This window comes from Neophocaena asiaeorientalis, unplaced genomic scaffold, assembly GCF_003031525.2.
Source record: "Neophocaena asiaeorientalis asiaeorientalis breed wild unplaced genomic scaffold, Neophocaena_asiaeorientalis_V1.1 scaffold332, whole genome shotgun sequence".
In the NCBI taxonomy this organism is placed as follows: domain Eukaryota; kingdom Metazoa; phylum Chordata; class Mammalia; order Artiodactyla; family Phocoenidae; genus Neophocaena; species Neophocaena asiaeorientalis.
The window spans coordinates 4,871,471-4,893,405 of NW_020173111.1; the positions used below are offsets into that span (position 1 = coordinate 4,871,471).

Below are 21,935 nucleotides of genomic sequence, written 5' to 3' on the forward strand. Positions count from 1 at the left end.
GAGGAAGGAGCCACAAGCCAAAGAAAGTAGGCAGCCTCTGACAGCTGGAAAAGGCAAGGAAATTGAGTCTCCCCTAGAGCCTCCAAGAAAAACCTCGATTTTAGCTCCATGAGACCTATGTCGGACTTCTGACCAACAGAACTATAATACGATCAGTTTGCGCTGTTTTGAACCAACAAGTCTGTGATAATTTGTTACAGCAGCAATAGAAAATTAACACACTACCTAATAGGCATATTAAACATAATATATCCAAAACACACCTTGCAACTCACACCTCTAATACGTGGTCCTCTGTCTCAGGAAATGGCAACTTCATTTTTCCAGCCACTTGGCCAAAAGCCTCAGCCCCACCCCTGACTCCAGTCTTCCTCACATTCCACCCACACTACAGCCCCCAGCAAACCCTGCCAATTGCATCCACAATCCAATTACTCTCACAACCTCCACTCCCTGGCACAGGCCACCGTCAGCTCTCACTTATTTACTGCAACAGCTTCCCAGCAAGTCTGTCACACCCCCTCTATGGCCTCGGTCTCCTCACAGCAACCAGCAGTCATCTTCAGTCATAACGCAGATCCTCTCTAACTCATGCTCAAAACACTCCCCACTTCCTTCAGAATCAAAGTTCTTATTGGGGCCCAGGAGACCCCATGTGATCTCGCCCCACTGCTTCTCTTACCTTCCTTCCCACCGCATCCCTCCCACACCCTCCTCAGGCCCCGCCAGCCACTTTCTGTTCCTAGAACATATGAAGTGCACGTCTACCTCAGGGCCTTTGCACCTGCTGTTACCACCCTTTTCCCCCTGGATTTCTGCATGGCTTCCTCCCTCCCTTCACTCAGATCTCTACTCAGGTGTCACCTGACCATCCTCCCCACCTTCCCCATCATGCCCCCCTCCAGCTGCTCCTTCACTCCTGGCACTGATCGTATTATATGCCGATTGATCACCTCTGTCCCCTGGAGAAGGTCAGCTCACGAGAACCAGGCTCTGTTTTGTTCACTGTTGTGTCTCTATCAACAAAGATAGGACTTGACACTGACATATTCCTCGAATGAGTAAATACACACTTGGCTTTCCCCTTTGGAAGTGAGCAACTACGGACGATCACTAAGGGGCTGAAGAATATAACCCAGGCCCCAAGGAATGGCCTGTTAATTAAGCCACGATGTGACTGTTGCAGGGGTGACGGGCACTGAGAACCATCCTGGTTCAGCGTGAGGGAGAACAGCGGGCACAAACAGACCCATCAGGCTCTGTGTGAGGCACAGGAGAGGAGCACAGACGGCGTAGGACACGGCCTGGGTCCCCCTGGGCCTGCAGCCTCTGTGCGGACAGTGGCTGGTGTGGGCTCCCAGTTGCAGGGTCAACAGTGAGCACCGCAAGAGCCACGGGGGAGCAGCAAGGCGGTGGCAGGCAGTTCAGAAGGAAGAAGCAAGCTCTGGAGGGAGCAAATGGAGCCACAGAGGAGACAGCTCAGGAGATTCAGACGCAAGAAAGAGCCGTTAGCATCTCATGTTGCACACCTCAATGGGCCCCTGCAGCACCCCGTCTTCTCTGTTTCACTCACCATCCTCCTTGTCACCCAGGTTTGAGGCCTGCAGCTTCACAGACACCTTCCCAGTGCCCCAGCACCCCAACACCCACCCGCTTACACATCCCTTCCCTCTCCCATCTCTGCCATCACACGCTGGGCCTCGGGCACATCTTATAGGGTCCGAACACTTCCCAGATTCTCATCTGCTGCAGACCCTTCCTCTTATGCTCTGTTTCATATTGCACCACTAGAATGTTCTTCCCAAAACATCCGCTTCTCTGTTCAAAGTCTTCAAGTCTTCATTTAGCTATACCTAAAGTGGGTATAGCTAAATGTTCTTCCCAAAACATCCGCTTCTCTGTTCAAAGTCTTCAAGTCTTCATCCCATCGCCCAGAGAAAACGATCCACTCACTCAGCCCACCATTTCGGGCTTTCGTCCCCCAGACCCCTGTGGTCACATCCCCTCCTGCTATTCGCCTAATCCTCCTACAGCCTAGACTTACCCTGCCCGGCGCGGTAGCCACCAGCCACAAGTAGCTATTTAAACTAATTAAAATGAAATACAATTTAACCAGCCACACTGTAAGTACTTAGCAGCCACAGGTGGCTGGTGGCTACCATATTGGTCAGTTGGCAAAGAAAATATTTTCATCATCGCACAAGTTCTACACTTTATTTTATTTTATTTTAATATTTACTTATTCGGTTGCACTGGGTCTTAGTTGCGGCTTGTGGGCTCCTTAGTTGCGGCTCGCAGGCTGCTTAGTTGCAGCATGCGAACTCTTAGTTGCAGCATGTGTGTGGGATCTAGTTTCCTGACCAGGGATGGAACCCAGGTCCCCTGCATTGGGAGCGCGGAGTCTTAACCACTGCGCCACCAGGGAAGTCCCAAGTACTACACTTTGAACGTCCCCCCAACTCATTTCCATGCCTCCCACCATTTGTGATTTCTCTGCAGAAAGAGCACCCATGCCCTGATGCAGCTTCTGATGATCCCAGGGCAAAGGAAATCCCTCCCCCTCCTCTAACACCCCACATGGAAGCCTCGCCAGGGTCGCTCACAGGTTACTGCCTTGCCTATCTTTTCCTAACATTTTGGCAATAAAAAGCTCAGTGAGAACAGATCATTTTAAAACTCTAAAATTCCTACTGAACCACAGATGAACCATTTTACAAGCACCTTCACTGAAGAAACAAAAAGACGACAGAATGATATATCGGCGGGGGGTGGGGGGTCCCCCTGTGATTTGCTTCTTTTGTAACCATGGATGCGCATCAAGAACAGAATTCTGGCTTTCTATATCCACAGTTGTTAATGATTTATGTTTTGTGCTGGGTGATAGATTTTTTCTGATTCTGCAGATGGTGAATGCCTCTATTCAGAAAATAAACACAAGGAGACTAAAGTCGATGGCACCCCCTTAGTGGTCCTTTCAGAGTCTACACTTGATGCCACTAATTGCTAGACCACCTTGCTTCTTCCACACATTATGCAGTCATGGGCTCATACTTAGAGGCAGGTACAGGGAAAAAGGATGCAAAGCAAGGAGGGGATGCAGAATGGAGCAGGGGGAAGCTCGGGATCAGGCCTAACACATGGTCCCGAACCTGCAGCCTCAGCATCGCTGGGAACTTGACAGAAATGCAAAGTCTGGGCCCCATCCCAGGCCCAGACTTCCCGACCTGTGTTACGTTTGTGGGGACAGGGGCCCAGACCTGTGTTATGTTTGTGTTTTGATGTTTATTTTTGAATCAAAATAGAATTTATATGTGGTGCAATGTACAGGCCTTAGTGCGTGGTTCCATGAATTATGACAAATCACTTCATATTCAATTACTTTTTTTTTCTAACACCTTAACTATTTTTAAGTGTACAGTTCAGTAGTATCAACTCTATTCACATTGCTGGGCAACAGATTCCTGGAACTTTTTCATCTTGCAGAAATGAAACTCTACGCCCACTGTAGCCTTCCAGCCCACCTCCTCCCCTCCCCCTGGAGAACCTGAGTGTTACCAAGCCCCCCAGGTGATTGGGATGCATGCCAGCACTTGAGAAACCACTGCTCTAATGATCCCAGGCCATAGCAGGAAATGTGTCACTGGCCTCTTCCGATTCCCCAAACCCAATCCTGAGTGCCCAGTGTGGACATGGGAATCAAACATGGACAAATGGACAACTTCTATCAAAATCTTGTGTAGGCATAAGTTGAAGAAGGAAATTGTATGTCTCAACATTAGACCAGGCTCTGGAAATTTCACTTGATGGCCCAAAAACAGGATCAGAAAGCTATAAACTTTTTTTGTTTTTATTTATTTATTTTTTGTGGGGGGCTACATTGGGTCTTCATTGCTACGCGTGGTCTTCCTCTAGTTGCAGCAAGCAGGGGCTACTCTTCATTGCCGTGCGCGGGCTTCTAACTGTGGTGGCTTTCTTGTTGCGCAGTGTAGGCTCTAGGTGCACGGGCTTCAGTAGTTGTGGCATGCAGGCTCAGTAGTTGTGGCTCACGGGCTCTAAAGCGCAGGCTCAGTAGTTGTGGCGCATGAGCTTAGTTGCTCCACGGCATGTGGGATCTTCCCAGACCAGGGCTCGAACCCACGTCCCCTGCATTGGCAGGCGGATTCTCAACCACTGCGCCACCAGGGAAGCCACACAGAATAGTTTTGATTTACAAGTCATTGGAAGCAAGAGGTATTTACTGTTCTTTGCAGGCAAAAAGGGATTGCATCATGAATAATGGAAAAGGCAAAGCCCATTAAAACTGTTCTGCAGATAACGCTCTGTCCAGGCCACCAGGGACATCATTCACAGGGGACTCCTGTGTGCCAGGCACATATCAATACACACACAGACGCATCCCAGCCTTCAAGGACCAAAATCAGGGAAATCTACGCCATTTCACTTCAAGGGGTAGAGTTTCTGTATTGCTACCCCCTTTGGGAATTTCTGGCTCTCAGAAGATCCAATGATTTAGTACCACAGGAAGATCAAAAGCTAGGAATTTTAGAAACAACCCCAAGCTTGGACAAGTTTAGATTCTTCACTTCTCTTAAAAACTCTCTGGTATTTGTCTCTCATGTCTTGATTTCAGGAAAAACTAACAAACTTAGGGAAAAGCGTCTCAGAGAAAACAGGCTCTATCTAGTGTCTTGTAGAAAAAAGAAATAAACCAGAAAGAAAACCACTCTTAATTCTACAATGAGGAAGCACCAATAAGGCTCCATTAAAGCTACAATCTCTAAATCCCACTCAATACATTTTGGCTCAAATAGCTGGCATCTTCTCTGCTTTTTAATTTGCATCATGTGTAACCATTTTTCTAGCCACTGTGATAGCGGATATTAAAAGAAGTTTTCCCTGTACTTTTATTCAAATGGGAATCGATACTCGGGATCTAGGAGGGTAATTGCAGCAATTTTTTTTTCATATTATTCACGGCCATAAAATCCAGATGAGGCTTACTATGTCTTCTACGTTAAAAATCATCACAGCATCATACTCTGCTTTGCCCCACTCTCAAATGCTTTATTCAATGAAAACGTCAAGGGGAAATGTGTGAGACAGCTGTAATCATCCCAGGGTAATGAAAACACTGTGTAGTGAGCACTATTAATGATCAGACCCATGGGTTTAAAACCATATTTCGAAAAGATACACGCACCCCAATGTTCACAGCAGCACTATTTACAACAGCCAAGACATGGAAACAACCTAAATGTCCACTGACAGATGAATGGATAAAGAAGATGTGGTAGAACACTACTAGTGGAACACTACTCAGCCCTAAAAAAGAATGAAATGATGTCATTTGCAGCAACAGGGATGGACCTAGAGATGATCATACTCAGTGAAGTAAGTCAGACACAGAAAGACAAATACCATATGATATCACTTATATGTGGAATCTAAGATATGACATAAGTGAACTTATCTATGAAACAGACTCACAGACATAGAGAACAGACTTGTGGTTGCCAAGGGGGAGGAGGGTGGGAGAGGGAAGGATTGGGAGTTTGGGATTAGCAGATGCAAACTACTATATTGATATACAGGATGGATAAACAACAAGGTCCTACTGTACAGCACAGGGAACTATATTCAACATCCTATGCTAAATCATAATGGAAAAGAATATGAAAAAGAATATGTATATGTATAACTGAATCACTTTGCTGTACAGCAGAAATTAACATTGTAAATCAACCATACTTCAATGAAATATATATTTTTTAAACTGTGGGATTATCATATGTAGCACAAAAAGAGCACAGTAAATTTTAAGGTATGAGTGTCTCAGGTAGGACCCACACTCTTTTAAGTATTAAATTGTCTCTTCCTTTTTTAGATCATTCTGATGCATAGAATTTCCATTTCTCCAGCATAACGCAGTCCTGTGATGACTCTCAAAGCTAGGCTTTCTGTCACCTGGCTAGACATTTGAAAAATGCTCTGTTCCTGAACGATAAATCTTCATTCCATTTATAAAGGGTGATAATGAAACACATCCCTCTCGTGAGTTTGAAAATATCCCATGGTAGGTGATATTTAACTGAATATTTTACCATGCTATAATCCAATGTCTTTAAGACTAAAAAACAATTTAACTTCTGACATTAAGTACTTCATTTTTGAGAAATAAAACTATTGGGGTTTTTTTTTTTTCCAACTTGATAAGTATCCTGATTAAAACTGCCTTAAAACCCAGCAACATTAGACCCTAGATGGAGACAGAGTGCCCAAACCAGAACCACCAGAGAATGAGTCACTACACATTTTGACATCTGCCTGAGGGAGAAGCTGAGGGTAGGAGAACCAACGCTCTCAATGAGAGGATGCTTGATTCATGCCGATGATGTTTCCAGGAAGGATGGGTGTACATATCAGCTCATGTATGTTCCCACAGTGTGATACCTCCCTATAAAACAGCCACCACAAACACAGCAACACCGTGGCTCATCTCAGTGGGCAGCCCTAGACAGCAACACACAAAATTCATTTGAAAGGATGTAAGTAAGGGGAATCTGACTCAAACCAATTCAAGCAAAGGGCTCCTCCATGGGGAAAGTACACCCAAGAGGAGGACAAAATATTTTCCTCATACTATGAAGGACTAATTGGCTTAATATAAAAAGAATTCTTATAAAACATTAATTAGAAAGTCCAACTGAATGGGAAGATGTGCAAAGGCTGTGAACAAGACATTGAAAACAAGAGAAATACAAAGAGCTAATAAATACACGAAGCATATTCTCAACTTCATTCATAATCATAAAAATAGAAATTAAACAAGATACCATTTTTCTTCTTAAAAAGCACTGGTAAGGGCTTCCCTGGTGGCGCAGTGGTTGAGAGTCCGCCTGCCGATGCAGGGGACACGGGTTCGTGCCCCGGTCCGGGAAGATCCCACATGCCGCAGAGCGGCTGGGCCCGTGAGCCATGGCCGCTGAGCCTGCGCATCCGGAGCCTGTTGCTCCGCAACGGGAGAGGCCACAACAGTGAGAGGCCCGCGTACCGCAAAACAAAACAAACAAACAAAAAAGCACTGGTAAGAAAATAGGACCTTGATATTCATTCCTAATGGCAAAAAACAGGAAACAGCAGCCCTCACACATTGCCGAGAGTATAAATTTGGCTCAATCTCGGAGGGCAATTTGGTAATACTTTGCAAAATTTTAAATTCCCACATATGTTGCCTGAATTCCACTGCTAGACAGTTTCCCTATAAGACACATGTGCATTAGTGTGCCAAATATATGTCGAGCACTACCTGTAAAAGAAAACTGGACTATCTACAAGTCTCTCATGGAGACTGGTTAAATAAATTACGGTACATGATTCCACGAGTTATGATACACCCAGAGTTGAATGCTTTGTGGCTGTTATAAGGAATGCAAACAATATACCTAAAGTCTATTGTAAATTAAAGAGCCACATTATCTATAGTGTGATTCCACTGTTGTAAAAACTGTTTAAAGTATATATGTTTGCTATACAAACAGACTCCCCAGAAGAGATACAGTAGCTCCTTGTAGGAGGTATGCTGGAAGGAAGAAAGAGTGGACTTTTACTTCTGACTTCCTACAAGTCCTATGCTGTGGTTACGCGACAATTACGCTGCAAAAAATTTTCAGGTCCTCCTCCTCCCAGTGCCAAGATATGAACTGTGTGAACTGTCAGAGACAACCTCATGGGTCACGTCTGGCTTAATACTGAGGCTCTTGGGGGCAGCAGAGAGGATGGAGGGGTGAGGAGCAGCAGCAGGCTGGGAAGAGTCAGTTTGGCAAAGTTTCACTATGGACAAAAGCCACAGCCAGTTACTTTCCTCCCGACAACGCATCCAGCTGAGCTGACTGCTTTCCTCCAAGGGAGCAATGGAACCACTGGCTCTCTTTCAAGTCGGAGGTCCATCCCACTTTTACTTTCATGGTTTATCTAACGTCTTTGTGATTGCCAACCAACTCACTTGCTGTGTAGGCTGAATAATAGCCCAAAGATGTGCGGTCCTAATCCCCAGGACGGTGACTGGGTTAGGCTATATGGCAATGGAGAATTAAGGGTGCTAATCAGCTTAAAGTAGGGAGACTGTCCTAGATTATCTGGGTGGGCCCAGTGTCACCACAAGGATCCTTAAAAGTGGAAGAGGAAGGCAGAAGAGAGAAATCACAGGGAGACAGGACTATGGAAGCAGAGTCAAAGAGATGCAAGGCTCCTAGCCCTGAAGATGGAGGAAGGGGCCACAAGCCAAGGAATGCAGGCAGCCTCCAGAAGCTGGAAAAGCCAAGGAAATGGATTCACCCCAGAGCCTCCAGAAGGGAATGCCATTCTGCTGACACCTGGATTTTAGCCCACTGAGACCTGCATAACACTTCTAATCTACAGAACTGTAAGAGGATAAATTTGTGTCTTTTAGGCTAAGTTTGTGGCCATTTGTTACAGCAGCAACAGGAAACTAATACAACCTACCTGATATTTCCTTTATGTCTCTACACTCCAGACTTCCTCTTGTGGGCAAAGCTGGGGTGTGCTGTGCAAATCAGCCCACCTGGGCAGCCTGCCTTAGAGATGCCCACTGGATTGGGCCCACCCTGCCAGCTGGCTGGGTGATTTTAGGACTTCCTCAGAGAGAAGCCAGGCAAGACACCTACCTTGCAACAAAACTGCCTTGATAATGCTTAAATCAGCTCTACCTGGAGAAGCCCAGTTTGAGTAAGTTATTAATGAAAGCCCTTTGTGAATCAGGCCCCACCATATAAATATATACATTTGTCATCATTTACACCCAGAATACTCTTTTGGAAGACTACATAAGAGAAATGAATCTCGCGTGAGGAACCCAGAAGAGCTTAACAACAAATGCTCATAGGGCTTCCTCAACCAACTTCCTATCTACAGACTGGGGTAAGAGAGGCAGGTCAAAGACAATTTGAATAAGACTCTGACTACTGAGTACCTACTATGTGCCAGGCACCAAGATGAACAATGACAATACACCGTCTCATCGAGTTCTCATCACATTTCCATCAGGAAATTACTACGATCATTACCATTGATAATTCGCATGCCCACGTTCTCACAGACAGTAAGTCCAAGAGCTGGGGTCCAACCGACTCTGTGAGCCTCCACAGCTGGAACCCTAGAGACATCATTCTAACTCCCGCATCGAGGGACAGCTTAAACTGACATCTACTCTAGACCAGAATATCCAAGAGAAGAAAGAGAATGTCAGCTTCATTCCTATGATCTAGAAATGCAATCATTTAACCTCACCTCTCCAAAATACCCCTGTAGCTTTGAAACACCTTTTTACTCATCTCAAGAGCCAAGCTACCTGAAAGAGGATCTCTCACTGTCTTTGTTATTGTTTTGTATCTTATGTTCTACTGATTGCTTCTTTAAGGAATCTGTGTTCTAAAAAAATATAAACAAAAAGCTTGCTTTTGTGAGGTGGGCACTCTGATGCTTATAAAGGTCTTCTGTTGAGGCTCAGGAAGGAATTGTTATGACATCTGTCCCCACTTTTCTACTCACCTAGTGAAGAACCACTGATCTCACAGAGCAGCATCTAAAACAGAAAGCTGTTTCCTCATTCTGGGAATTTCTATGTAAGATCCCATTCTAAATAAGGTTTTTAGCTCTAAAAATGCATCATAATGAAATTAAAAGGCATGTAAACATAAAAATAGTCCCTTTCTCTTGCTTGCATTTCTTTTCTCACTTCAGTGCAGGAAATTGGTTTCAGTCACTATAAGAAAACCTCACACTCCCCTAAGGAGTTGTTTTCTCCCCAAATTACATGTTTTTTTTTTAAAGACAGAACTACAAACTGGCCCTGCATTTTAGTACACAAGCCATTGAAAAGAAGATATTTGGGATCTGAAACACATTTTCCAAAGAAGAATGTCATTCATGGTGTAGGTGCATTTCCAGAGTAACCCACAAAGCTCTTTCAAACTCAGAATGTGGATTAAATACTACACATTTGCTGTAGGAAGATCTGATACTCTTGCAGTATTACTTTAACTATAAAACAATCAAGTTCTATACATATTCTTTTTCAAGGAAAGCAATTCTGATGAGATCAAGGAAAATGTGAAGAGAGATTTGGGGCAATCTGAAGGACATTTCCATGGCTTTAAGGATAGATACACTGTTCTCAGTTAGGTTTAATTTCATTTCCAAAAAAGTTATGGTTTCCTTTTCCTCCAAATGGCTGTATTTCTGCCCATCTTCTTATACTTATTTGTGATGAGGTCATTTGCCGGGATTACTGTAGCTAATAAAGGGAGACACAAATGACATAGGACAGTCCGATGTCTCATTAGCTGGCTGCAGATGGTGAATGGCAGAGAAAAGGGACCCGGGGCTTTGGGGAAGTGATGGCTATGAGTTGTCCTCAGAGGAGAAAGAAGATGGTCGTGACAGGGTGTCACATGACATGTGACTGCACCTGTCACCTCACAAAGCCTACCTGCTTGGCCCCTGCTGCTCTAATATCTGCAGGGGCAAGGAGAGCTTTGGTGCTGGGGTGACTGGGGACAGGATGGACAGCCAGACAGCTGCTGGTAAGGTAAGTTCAAGTATCAGAGGGGCGGTTGTTTGAGTCCTATATCCAGAGGGGGTAAAATCTTTATCAGAACTTAGACAATTTCATTCACACATACACATACCATCTCCATTCTGCTGAGCTGCTCATCTATCACCATTACCAAAAAATTTTAAATTTACAATTATAATATAGTACAGAGGCAGCCCCTGCACCGCACCCCATAATCCATCTACAAAACTCAATCCACATTGCAAAAGGGATCCAAGAACTCATTGATTAATTCAGGCAGAGCCCGAAGTATATGTGAGAAAAGACTTTCCTCTTTTCTTCCATAACATTCTTTCCCCAAGATCATAAATCTCTGAGCATCGACTTCACATCTCTGGAAAATGAACGGCATCTGAGACAGCATATAAATCACCTTGAGAAGAGTTATTCATTGTGGGCAAATCAAAATGTAAGCCGGGCAGATGGTGAAGAGCTCGTTTCTACTGGTAGTATCCCATGGGGCGAGGCAGGCTAGGGGAAAAGCAGACAGAGTTGTGAAATTTGGGGCCACAGTGATAGGAAGAGAATAAATACCCAAAACAACAGGACACTAAAAATTATCCTACCACATGGCTACAATCTCTTCAACTCTTCGCCAATGCTTCAGATCTGACTTTCTCCCTCTACGGCGAAAAGACTGGTATCAGGGCAAAGGGAAGAGGACTCAGGATAGGGGGTTGGGGGGAGGGAAAACCCATACTAAACACTGCAGTGCTTTAAGCCCTCTTCGTTCACCAGTTTCAAAGTGCTTAATCCTTTGGGGACTGCAGCGGGATAGAAGAGATTATACCACCTGGTGCTGATTTTTTTTCATATGGCTCCAGCTCACAACTGGCAAATCCAAGATGGCTGTGTCCCCAACACTCTGGTGGGTGTTTATGTCACAAAGCCACAGTGGCCTGGCGGGAGGGGAGGAAAGGGAGGCAACACGGTGACCACCCCCAAGGCTCCCCGAAGACTGGCTTGTTCTAGGGTTGAACCCACTGGAAGCCCCAGACACACCCTACTGGCCCCTGAGCAGGAGCGACTGGGGACCTATGACTATACTCCACCTCGCTCTTATAAAAGCAACACCAGTCAAGAAAACAAAACTTTATTATCACCTACAAAAAGGGATATGAAAAAAGGAAAAGGAATGAAGGGAAGAACAAGTCGTTGAAAAAAGTAGCAAAAATTGAAATGAATCCCCCAAAGCTGCACAGGAAACGACACTGCTGTGCCTCTGAGAGCTCATTAATGTGGCCAGAAACCAAGTTCAAGAAGCCCTTGAAAAATGCACACAGAGCTTACGTTTGTGTGTGATGGCTACCTTTGCTGTCCATTTGTTAAGAAGAGAAGAGGGCAGAAAAACGCTCTTTTTGACAGACAGGAGCTCTCAGCCATGGGAAGAGAGATTGTTCTCAGCAATCACAGCCTGTGAGAACACCGCAGAAATATGTCTCCAAATGCCATGATGCCAGATGCCAGAGACAGTCATCTTAACTACCACGGCCTGCAGCCACAGACAACCAGCGCCTCCATGGTGCTGGCAAATTAACCTGGAAACATCACTTGGATAAAAACCATTTCTCCTGCTTCTAATCTCAAGTTATAAAAAAATAACTATTGTGAAAAATGTACAGAGTTAATAAGCTGAGTATCTTAGCTCAGGCTAACAAAATACCATAGACTGGGTGGTTTAAACAACAGGAGTTTATTTCCTCACAGTTCTAGAGGCTGGCAGTCCCGGATCAGGGGGCTAGCATGGCTGGGTTCTGGTGAGAGCTCTCTTCCTGGTGCAGACAGGGTGGAAAGTGAGAGAGAGATCTCTCTCCCTCTTCCTTCCAAGGCTACAGTCTTATTGGATTAGGGCCCCACCCTTAAGACCTCATTTAACCTTAATTGCCTCCTAAAGACCCTAACTCTCAGATACATCCTATTAGGGGTTAGGGCTTCAACATATGAATTTGCAGGGAGGTGAGTGTATAATTCATCTCATAGTACTGAGCTATGAAAATCTGCTAAACTAAGGAGTTCTCCATTCCATGTCCATCACATAGTAGCGCAATGAATGTTTGATGAATGAACAAATAACTGAGAAGATGAATTACTATCTTACTATACTGGGAACACAGAGCAAACTTATGAGAGAGCAGTCTATTTTCAAGCACAAGCAACAACCTGGATCTTTCTGATTTCTAAGTGTCGAGGGTCTGGTAGCCAGGAGGTGTCTCTTCTACATTTGCACAGTGGATGGACTGTTTTCTCTCCAAACCAACAGCCAGAAGAGGAGAAGAAAAAACCCAGATGATTAAAAGACACTCCCCATTCCATAATGACAGAACCTAAATGGAATGCCCTCTGTGGATCTTCTGAAAAGGTTATAATAAGAGTTCCACACATCACCACCACCACCACCTAGTACCTGTTGGATAGGTCGAGGCCAACGACCAGAAATGGACTAATTAGTAAGAAAGCCATCTGACTAGGGAGGTCCAGGACACTGGCCATCAATGAATCACTTGTCACAGCAGCATACATAACTCACCTGCCACTCAACAGGTTAGACTTACCCCTAGGAAAGAGAGAGGGACAGAGATGAAGACGGGGAGAAGGATGCCCTCAAGCTATGAACAGTACAGATGGACTTTATCATTCACATTCATTCATTCATCACATATTTACAGAGTATCTACTCTGCCCACAGTGCTTTCCTAAATATTTTGGAGACTTCAATGAGGGATCAGAGAGAGGTCTACACTCAAAAATTTTGGCTTATGAGATGAAACAGTCGGGTTAGAAAAGTCTTTTCTTTCCTGGGTTGGGATCTGGGAATCTGTAATTCTTTTGAATTTTTATTGGAGTACAGTTGATTTACAATGTTGTGCTACTTTCTGCTGTACAGAAAAGTGAATCAGTTATACATATACACACACCTACTCTTTCTTAGATTCTTTTCCCACATAGGTCTTTACAGAGTATTGGGTAGAGTTCCCTGTACTATACAGTAGGTCCTTAATAGTTACCTATCTTAGATATAGTAGTGTGTATGTGTCACTCCCAATCCCCCAATTTATCCCTCCCCACTAGAAAAGTCCTATGGAAACTGAAGATGAGCACTGCAGGAAGAAAACCTGCTTGGGGCAGGTATGGGGGTCCAGCCACACTCTCTGTTACTCCCCAAGGCTAATGGGGACCCAATGTGGGTCCCCCTAGGACTCGAGATCCCTGTGATTTAGCACCCTCCTCCAAAGCCATGGAGGGTGACTGTGGTAACTCTAAAGCAGTCATGGAAACCCAGTTGCTGGGTCTTGGGGGGCATCTAGTTCTGGTTATGAGATAACAAGAAAAGTGTGCCGGGGACTTCCCTTCCCACACAGAGCATCTTGGGAAGAGCTCTCATCTCGTCCCACGTTCTGAAAGAATGTTGTGAGCAGGTGATGCTTGGGACTGTAGCTGGCATGCTGCCACCATGACAAGCATGGGGATGAAAAGCCAACAGCAAGAAGAATGGAAGAAACTGGTTTTTCATTTTTTTTTTTTTAAGAGAGAAGTGATCAATTTTTTGTGCGATAAAAAGCACGTGAGATCTACCCTCTTAACAAATGTGGAAGTGCGTAGAACATTGGTGTTAGCTACACGCAGATGGCTGCACAGAAGACCGCCAGAACCCTTCATCTTGCACAACTGAAACTCTCCACTTACTGGATAGCAACTCCCCATCCCCTCCCCACTGCCCAGGCCGCCACCATTCTACTTCCTGTTTCTATCAGTTTGACAACTTTAGGTACTTCCTATAAGTGGAATCATGCAGTATTTGTCCTTCTATGACTGGCTTATTTCACTTATTATAATGTTTCTAAAGGTTCATTCCTTTTTTAAGGCTGAATAACAATCCATCATATCATCCATATGCCATATTTTCTTCATTCATTCATCCATTTAGGTTGTTTCCACCTCTTGGCTACGAGGAACAAAGCTGCAATGAACCCTGGGGTGCAAATATCTCAAGAACCTTATTTCAATTCTTTTGGATAAACACACACAAGTGGAACTGCTGGATCATATGGTAGTCCTAGTTTTAATTTTTTTCAGGAACTGCATACCATTTTCCAGGAGCCTGTATCTTCGAGGCCATTGGGAGTGGTTGCAACAAACCCACGGCCACTCACTGGCAGAAGTCTTACTGTGTGAGAAAATTAAATGTAGTTATTGCTTGAGCTTCTAACTGTTGGGTTCTCTGTTATTTGCAGCTGAAAGAATCCTCCTAGACACAGGAGATGGTGTGGTATATACAGAAGGGCACTGGCTGGGGAGAAAGGAAGTCTAGATGTCCATCCTGCCTTTACCACTGGCCAGTTCTGTGACTCTTGGCAAGTCAGTCAGTCACTCCAGTTTGGGGAGTGGCGACTGGACCCCTAAAGACTATTCTAAGATGTAGTGACTCAAAGGCCATGGCTCAAAGGGAAAAAACATCTTTCCTACAGGATCTGGGAAGAAGAGGCAATCAAACTCTCTAATGACAGGGTGGGGAGTGGGGTAGAAAGGGGTTAATCATATCACCCACGACCTTACTTGTTACAAAGTCCAACTGTGATCGACAACATTTCCTACGTAGCAACCATTAACTTTGTGGAGCTATCACAGAATTCACTAAATTGATTTTCAACCATTATAGGGATGTGTTAGCTGACCCACTCCATGGTCAAACAGCTGACAACAAGTACATGTCAAATATTTTGAACAAATCAGTAAGGTTGAAAATGCGTGTTAAAAGAATTATCCAGGGCTTCCCTGGTGGCACAGTGGTTGAGAATCTGCCTGCCGATGCAGGGGACACGGGTTCGTGTCCCGGTCTGGGAAGATCCCACATGCCGCGGAGTGGCTGGGCCCATGAGCCATGGCCGCTGAGCCTGCGCGTCCAGAGCCTGTGCTCCGCAACGGGAGAGGCCACAACAGTGAGAGGTCCGCGTACCACAAAAAAAAAAAAAAAAAAGAATTATCCAAAGGATCCAAACAGCATATTACCTTATATTGAAAAACTCTATCACCATCCCATGCCTGACACTTCATGCTCAGTTAACATCTACCTATACATTGATGTATTGTGGAGATGAAGAATAAAAAGGATCAAAATGGGTTGAGATTACACTGGTCAGGCTTCAACTTGAATGTCAGAGGATTTCAAAACTAACAGCTTTATATGTGGTTAAATGGTTCAAAAGTTCAGTGCTAAAGATGACAATTCAACCAAGAGCATGAAAATTCTTCTTGAGGCAAAATTCAGTTAAGTCTTTATATCTGTGTCTTTCCCTTATTTGTAAAACAATGCCCTCCCTTGGGGAAGTGGGGATTTTGACACACTTACTTGAAAATTAAATTCTGCAGTTTTCTAACCAAAGCCCACTGGCTAATTTATATGTTGATCGAGTCCTTAGTACTTAGGGACATTATGAGAAGTCCTTCTGAACCTGCTAGATTTGGGGAGTGTAGGTCATGTGGTCTCTTGATGGCATTACTGCCACTGCGATGCAGACAATTCACCAGGCAAAGTTTTCTAGTGAAACAGTCAACCCAGGGGTTGATAGGAGCTGACGGTGTACTCCTGAGACACGGCTTCAAGACCCACTGCTGAAGGTCCCCAGTGGAGAGGGATTAACAGGACTGACTCTCCATCTTTTCCCTCCAGGCCAGGGGTCAGTGTCCGGGCACCTAATAACTGCCTCCAACAATTAACACAGCACACATTATGCTAAACAAAGAAAGCCAGGCTCACGTGTACACACTGCGTGATTCCATTTATATGGCATTCTGGAAAAGACAAAACTACTTGGACAGAAAGCAGATGAGCGCTTGCCAGGGGCTAGGGGAGGAGTTAAACACAAAGGAACACAAGGGAATCTTGGAAAGCATGGAACTGTTGTAACAGATCAAAGTTCAGAAGTGAAAAAATTGCATTTTAAAGGGGTGAATTTCATTATTTATGAATTTACCTCAATAAACCTGACTTTTACCACAAATTAGGGTTTCTGTCTCTCAGAAACAGCCTCCAGGAAGGTGGGTAAACATGGTGACATGTGAGCTGCCACTGAGGATTGTCCCCATGCCACCCACTGCTTCCCTATGCCAACAGCCCAACCAGTCAGGATCCAGGGCCAGGAACGGAAACCACTCCAGGTATTTCAATCAGGAAGGGATCTGATATGGGAATTAGGTGCTTATAGCATCACTGGTCTGGCAGAAGGCCAGAACAGAAGGCCCCCTTAGACTTTTTCATGCCAGGACACAACCACTACAGGTATCCTTGATCCAAGTGTCGGGATGCTGCCGGCGCTGCGGCCACAACAGCCTCTCCTGCCAAGGCAGGGGGACTGAGGCCCCAGAACAACGAGTCTGGCCACTGTACCTGCCTCTAAATACTCACATCCCCTTGACCCTGTCTGCCAGCAGCACCAGCAGAAGGAATCTGGTCCCGCCTCAGCTTCCAACTCTCACACAAATGCACTGAGGAAACTGTCATGCATTTAGAAACCTCCCTGTGAGAAAGCCTGTGACGTGGACTTGCGTTGGTAGGTTTCCAATCCGGAGGGTGGGTGGAAGGTCAAGAGCACCAGGCGCAGTACTTCATCTCCCCAGTCACCATTCCTCCTGTCCTAAAACAAGGCACTCTTCGACAAAGAAAGCACCACCAAAACCCTTTTCTGTCTAAACTTAAATTTCAAACCGTGCTGAGAGAGTTGAAATACTGTTCTCCTAACGGGGAAACCAAGATCCTAACTCACTTCGTTATGGAAGAATATTTCCTTTTCACATTTAGTGGGTCCCAGCCCCAGCTGAACAAAATTTTGAGATCACTGCATTTGATAACAGAGCCAACCACAATACTCTTGTAACACACATATTAAATACACGCTGCTCTTCTGAGTTCTATTCTGTTGAGAATGAAACAGACTAAGCTTGAAAATGCATTCATTTTCCAGATATCTGTAAGTTGTTTTATGGTAAGCCAGAACCAGCGGAGGGGAGTGTCACATTGTAATTTATGGTAAGAAATATATATTTGCTTTTTTGTCCCTATTTCCAGCACAGAATTCCTAAAACCCTTGGAATTTCCTAAGAGATGAAAGCTTTAAAGTGTCTTTTGTTATGTTAACGAATAACTTTTGCAAAGCCCCTAAGGATGGGAGATGGTTGCCAGTGGAGCCAACCCCTGTTATTAGAGGGTTGGAGCTTTCAGGGGAGGGGAGAGGGCCTGGAGGGTAATTTAATCAATCATGCCTATATAATGAATCCTCCTTAAAAGCCCTAAAGAACAGGGTTCAGAGAGCTTCACGGTTGGTGGCGAGAGTGGTGCACTCGGAGAGGGCAGGAGGGCATGGAAGCTCCGAGCTCCTTCCCACAGACCTTGCTGTATGCATCTCTTCCTTCTGTTCCTGAATTACATCCTTTTGTAACAAACTGGTAGATGTTTCTCTGAGTTCTATGAGCCACCCTAGCGAATTAATCAAGCCTGAGGAAGAGGACATGGGAACCTCCAATCCACAGCCGGCTGGTCAGAAGCATAGGTGACAACCTGGATCTGTGACTGGCGTCTGAAGTTGATGGGGTGCTCAGTCTTGCAGGACTGAGCCCTTCACCTGTGAGATCTGATGCTCCTTCCAGGTGGACAGTATCAGAATTGAGTTGAATTGTAGGATGCCTAGTCTATGTCTGATGGGAATTGGATTGAGTTAATTGCTGGATGGCATTAAAAAATATATATACATTAGAATGTGGTACATTTTATACCCTAATTTATGCTCCTAAAGACCTAATATGATCAAAACAATAAGCCAGAAGAAAATATTTGGCTAAAGCACCACAATAACTACAATTCCTAGTCTCCCAATGATCACTCACATAGTAACTACATTCTCCACATCAAAAGGGATAAGAAACCTTCCCATAAGGAATTTCACTTCATTCCTTCTTGGGTTATTTCTCCAAATTGTACAAAAGGGAGGCAATGGAAACATTTTCCTTTTTCTGACAAGAAAACTATTGGGTGGCTATGGCTAGCTTCTTCAACTGTTAGGACAAAAAAAAAAAAAAAAAAAAAAAGTGACAAAGCAAATGGCCTAAAATAAAAATAGTGTCCAACCAACACTAGCTGTTTGGGTTGTGAGAATCATCTACCAGAGCTGTCACTGGAAAAAATGAAGGACGTCTTTGCAAAAGAGCTCTAATCCTTCCTTCTCAGAAAACATTCACACCCACATCACACCCCATAAGCCTCTCACTGCTGCAAGGGAGTACCAGAGAATACCTCCTATCACTCTGACAAAAGGAATAAGAGCAAAAACGACAATCAGAAATTAATGATTGTTCCTAACTTAAGAGCTCTCCCTAGTTCTTCTCCTTCAAAGTATTTTTTAAAAGTTGAACTTGGGAGCTAGTTATATCTTCTGCCAATGCTATTGACTGGCAAAGCAAAGTGGGCAATAATTTTACGTAAAAAGAACAGACTAACCCTCTCAAACTTCAGGGTTAGAAAAAGCACCCACAGGAAAGGCAGAACGTATACTAGGAAGGGCTCAGAATAGGGAAGATCAGCAGCCCTAATAATAAGCTTATCAGGTTACTAAGCAGACATTTCTCCAAAGACATACAGATGGCCAACAGGCATGTGAAAAGATGCTCAACATCACTAATTATTAGAGAAACGCAAATCAAAACTACAATGAGGTATCACCTCACACCAGTCAGAATGGCCATCATCAAAAACTACAAACAATAGGGCTTCCCTGGTGGCGCAGTGGTTGAGAGTCCGCCTGCTGATGCAGGGGACAAGGGTTCGTGCCCCAGTCCGGGAAGATCCCACATGCTGCGGAGCGGCTGGGCCCGTGAGCCATGGCCACGAGCCTGCGCATCCGGAGCCTGTGCTCCGCCACGGGAGAGGCCACAAGAGTGAGAGGCCTGCGTACCACAAAAAAAACAAAAACAAAAACAAAAAACTACAAACAATAAATGCTGGAGAGAGCACGGAGAAAAGGGAACCCTCCTACACTGTTGGTGGGAATGTAAATCGGGGCAGCCACTATTTGGAATAGTAAGGAGGGTCCTCAGAAAACTAAAATTAGAGCTACCATAGGAAACAGCAATCCCAATCCTGGGCATATATCCAGACACAACTCTGATTCAAAAAAATACATGCACCCCTATGTTCATAGCCCCACTATTCACAATAGCCATGACATGGAAGCAACCTAAATGTCCATCAACAGATGAATGGATAAAGAAGATGTGGTACATATATACAATGGAATACTACTTGGCCATATAAAGGAACGAAATAATGCCATTTGCAGCAACATGGATGCAACCAGAGACTATCACACTAAGTGAAGCAAATCAGAAAGAGAAAGACAAACACCATATGACATCACTTATGTGTGGAATCTAAAATATGACACAAGTGAACCTATCTGTGAAACAGAAACAGATTCACAGACATAGAGAACAGACTTGTACTTGCCAAGGGGGAGGGGGGTTAGGGGAGGGATGGAGTGGGAGGATGGGGGTAGCAGATGTAAGCTTTTATGTATGGAATGGATAAACAACAAGGTCCTATTGTATAGCACAGGGAACTGTATTCAATATCCTGTGATAAACCATCATGGAAAAGAATATTTAATAATTATATATATATGTGTAACTAAATCACTTTGCTGTACAGTACAAATTAACACATTATAAATCAACTACACTTAAGTAAATAAATAATCATTTTTTTAAAAAAAAGCTTATTAGGTGACAGCCTCTGTTAGGGTTTCCCCGTGATGCTGCTAGGGATGAGGATCTAAACAGTTATTTCTAAAGATCTAAGAACTTCTCTTTTAATTTCTTTCTAGAGCAAGATTTAGGTATGTGTATTATGGTGTGAACTCCCAAAGGTTCTTTTCCAACAGAATGGAGGTGATTGGAATTCTCAACCCCTTAGCAGCTAAGCATGACCTCCTCAAACGTGACCCCACCCGAGGCTCTCAAAAAAACTACCTGACAGCAAGCTCCGACATCTTCTCAGTTGCCAACTTACCTTGCGAGGCACCCACACGTCAGCTACAAGTGTTTTCCCCCTGAAACTCGGTGTACAGGCAGAGGCAAATACCTTTCAAAATCTCACATCCCCTATCGCTTCATACCCTGCAAAATCACCTTACAGATGCTGATGAAATACTTACAGGCAGGCCGATCCTGCCTCTGGAAGACCTGAGCCCTCAAGCGGCCCTCGGAGAATAGAATCACGTGAAGCTTGGAGAAACATTTCAATGGATAACCAAGACCATTTGACTGAAGAAGCTGCCTTGGGACTTGCAACCTTACAAAATAGATTTTGCTCCACAATTTTCAGGCTAAAGTGATTTCAATTCAAATGAAGAACCACCTCTAACACATGGTTAAAGTAGGTCCCAGCCCAGTTCACGAGATCATGTCAACAGGACACGTGCAACCAAGAAAGAGAAATTCACTCATGACACCCGGGGAAACTGACAAAATGCAGGCTGCATTTGGCTTCCCTCCAGCTGCCACTTAGAGGCGCAGTTAGTCACGGAGATCGCGTGGGCAGATGACTGGGTCCAGGGAGCCTGTGGGGGCCTGGCTAGCCCCGAAGGTCTGCAGGGCTGCTCCTCCCTGGACCTGGGCTAGTGCAACGCCTAGAAGAGTCCCAGCCACTGCCCCTGGGCTGGCCTGGTTGTGTAGCATGCGGGGATCAAGCATGGGAGGAAGGAGCTCATGTTATTAGCACAACCACACGAAGAAGCCAATATTGAGGGGAGCGACATAATATATTGTAACCACTCCCATCATGTCAACAGGCATCACGTTAGTGGGTGTGTTAAAGTTTCTCCCACGTGACGTGAAAACGACTCCCATTTCAATGAAAATGGGAGATTCTGCATCAGTTGGATCACAGTTCGCCCACGGCAGCTGCCAGGCACAAGAGCAGGAGTGCCAGGCGTGCACGGAGCTGATTTTGTCTCCCTGGGCGATGCTTCCATTTTATAATTTGTCTCCTCTTAAAACCCAGCGGTGAGCAAGTTACAAATATAATTACTCTACTTCTGAACAAGCGCTAACACAAGCCATGAAAGGTGCGAAGAGAGGCTGGCGAGCTTACCTCTGGCTCTGGCGGGCAGGTTTGTTCATCCTCCACGGAGTTGGGTAAAATGGCCCAGGTTATGCTGGCGCTGGCCGATGGCAAAGAGCCAAGTGTCCCATTTTTCAGCTGCTCTGTGGAGTGTGACTTAGGCCCGTGCCATCCCAGGATGCTTTCTGAAATAAA

General features: G+C 44.7%; 1 protein-coding gene across 4 annotated transcripts in view; it reads right to left on the bottom strand.

Moving 5' to 3' along the window:
- Positions 1-21,935, bottom strand: part of OSBPL10 (oxysterol binding protein like 10) — a 279,913-nt gene that overhangs the window by 43,888 nt on the left and 214,090 nt on the right. For all 4 annotated transcript variants that reach the window (XM_024743485.1, XM_024743484.1, XM_024743483.1 and 1 more), the window contains exon 6: positions 21,771-21,925. In XM_024743485.1, coding sequence (XP_024599253.1) covers positions 21,771-21,925 — 155 coding nt within the window. The remainder of the gene's footprint in view (positions 1-21,770; positions 21,926-21,935) is intronic.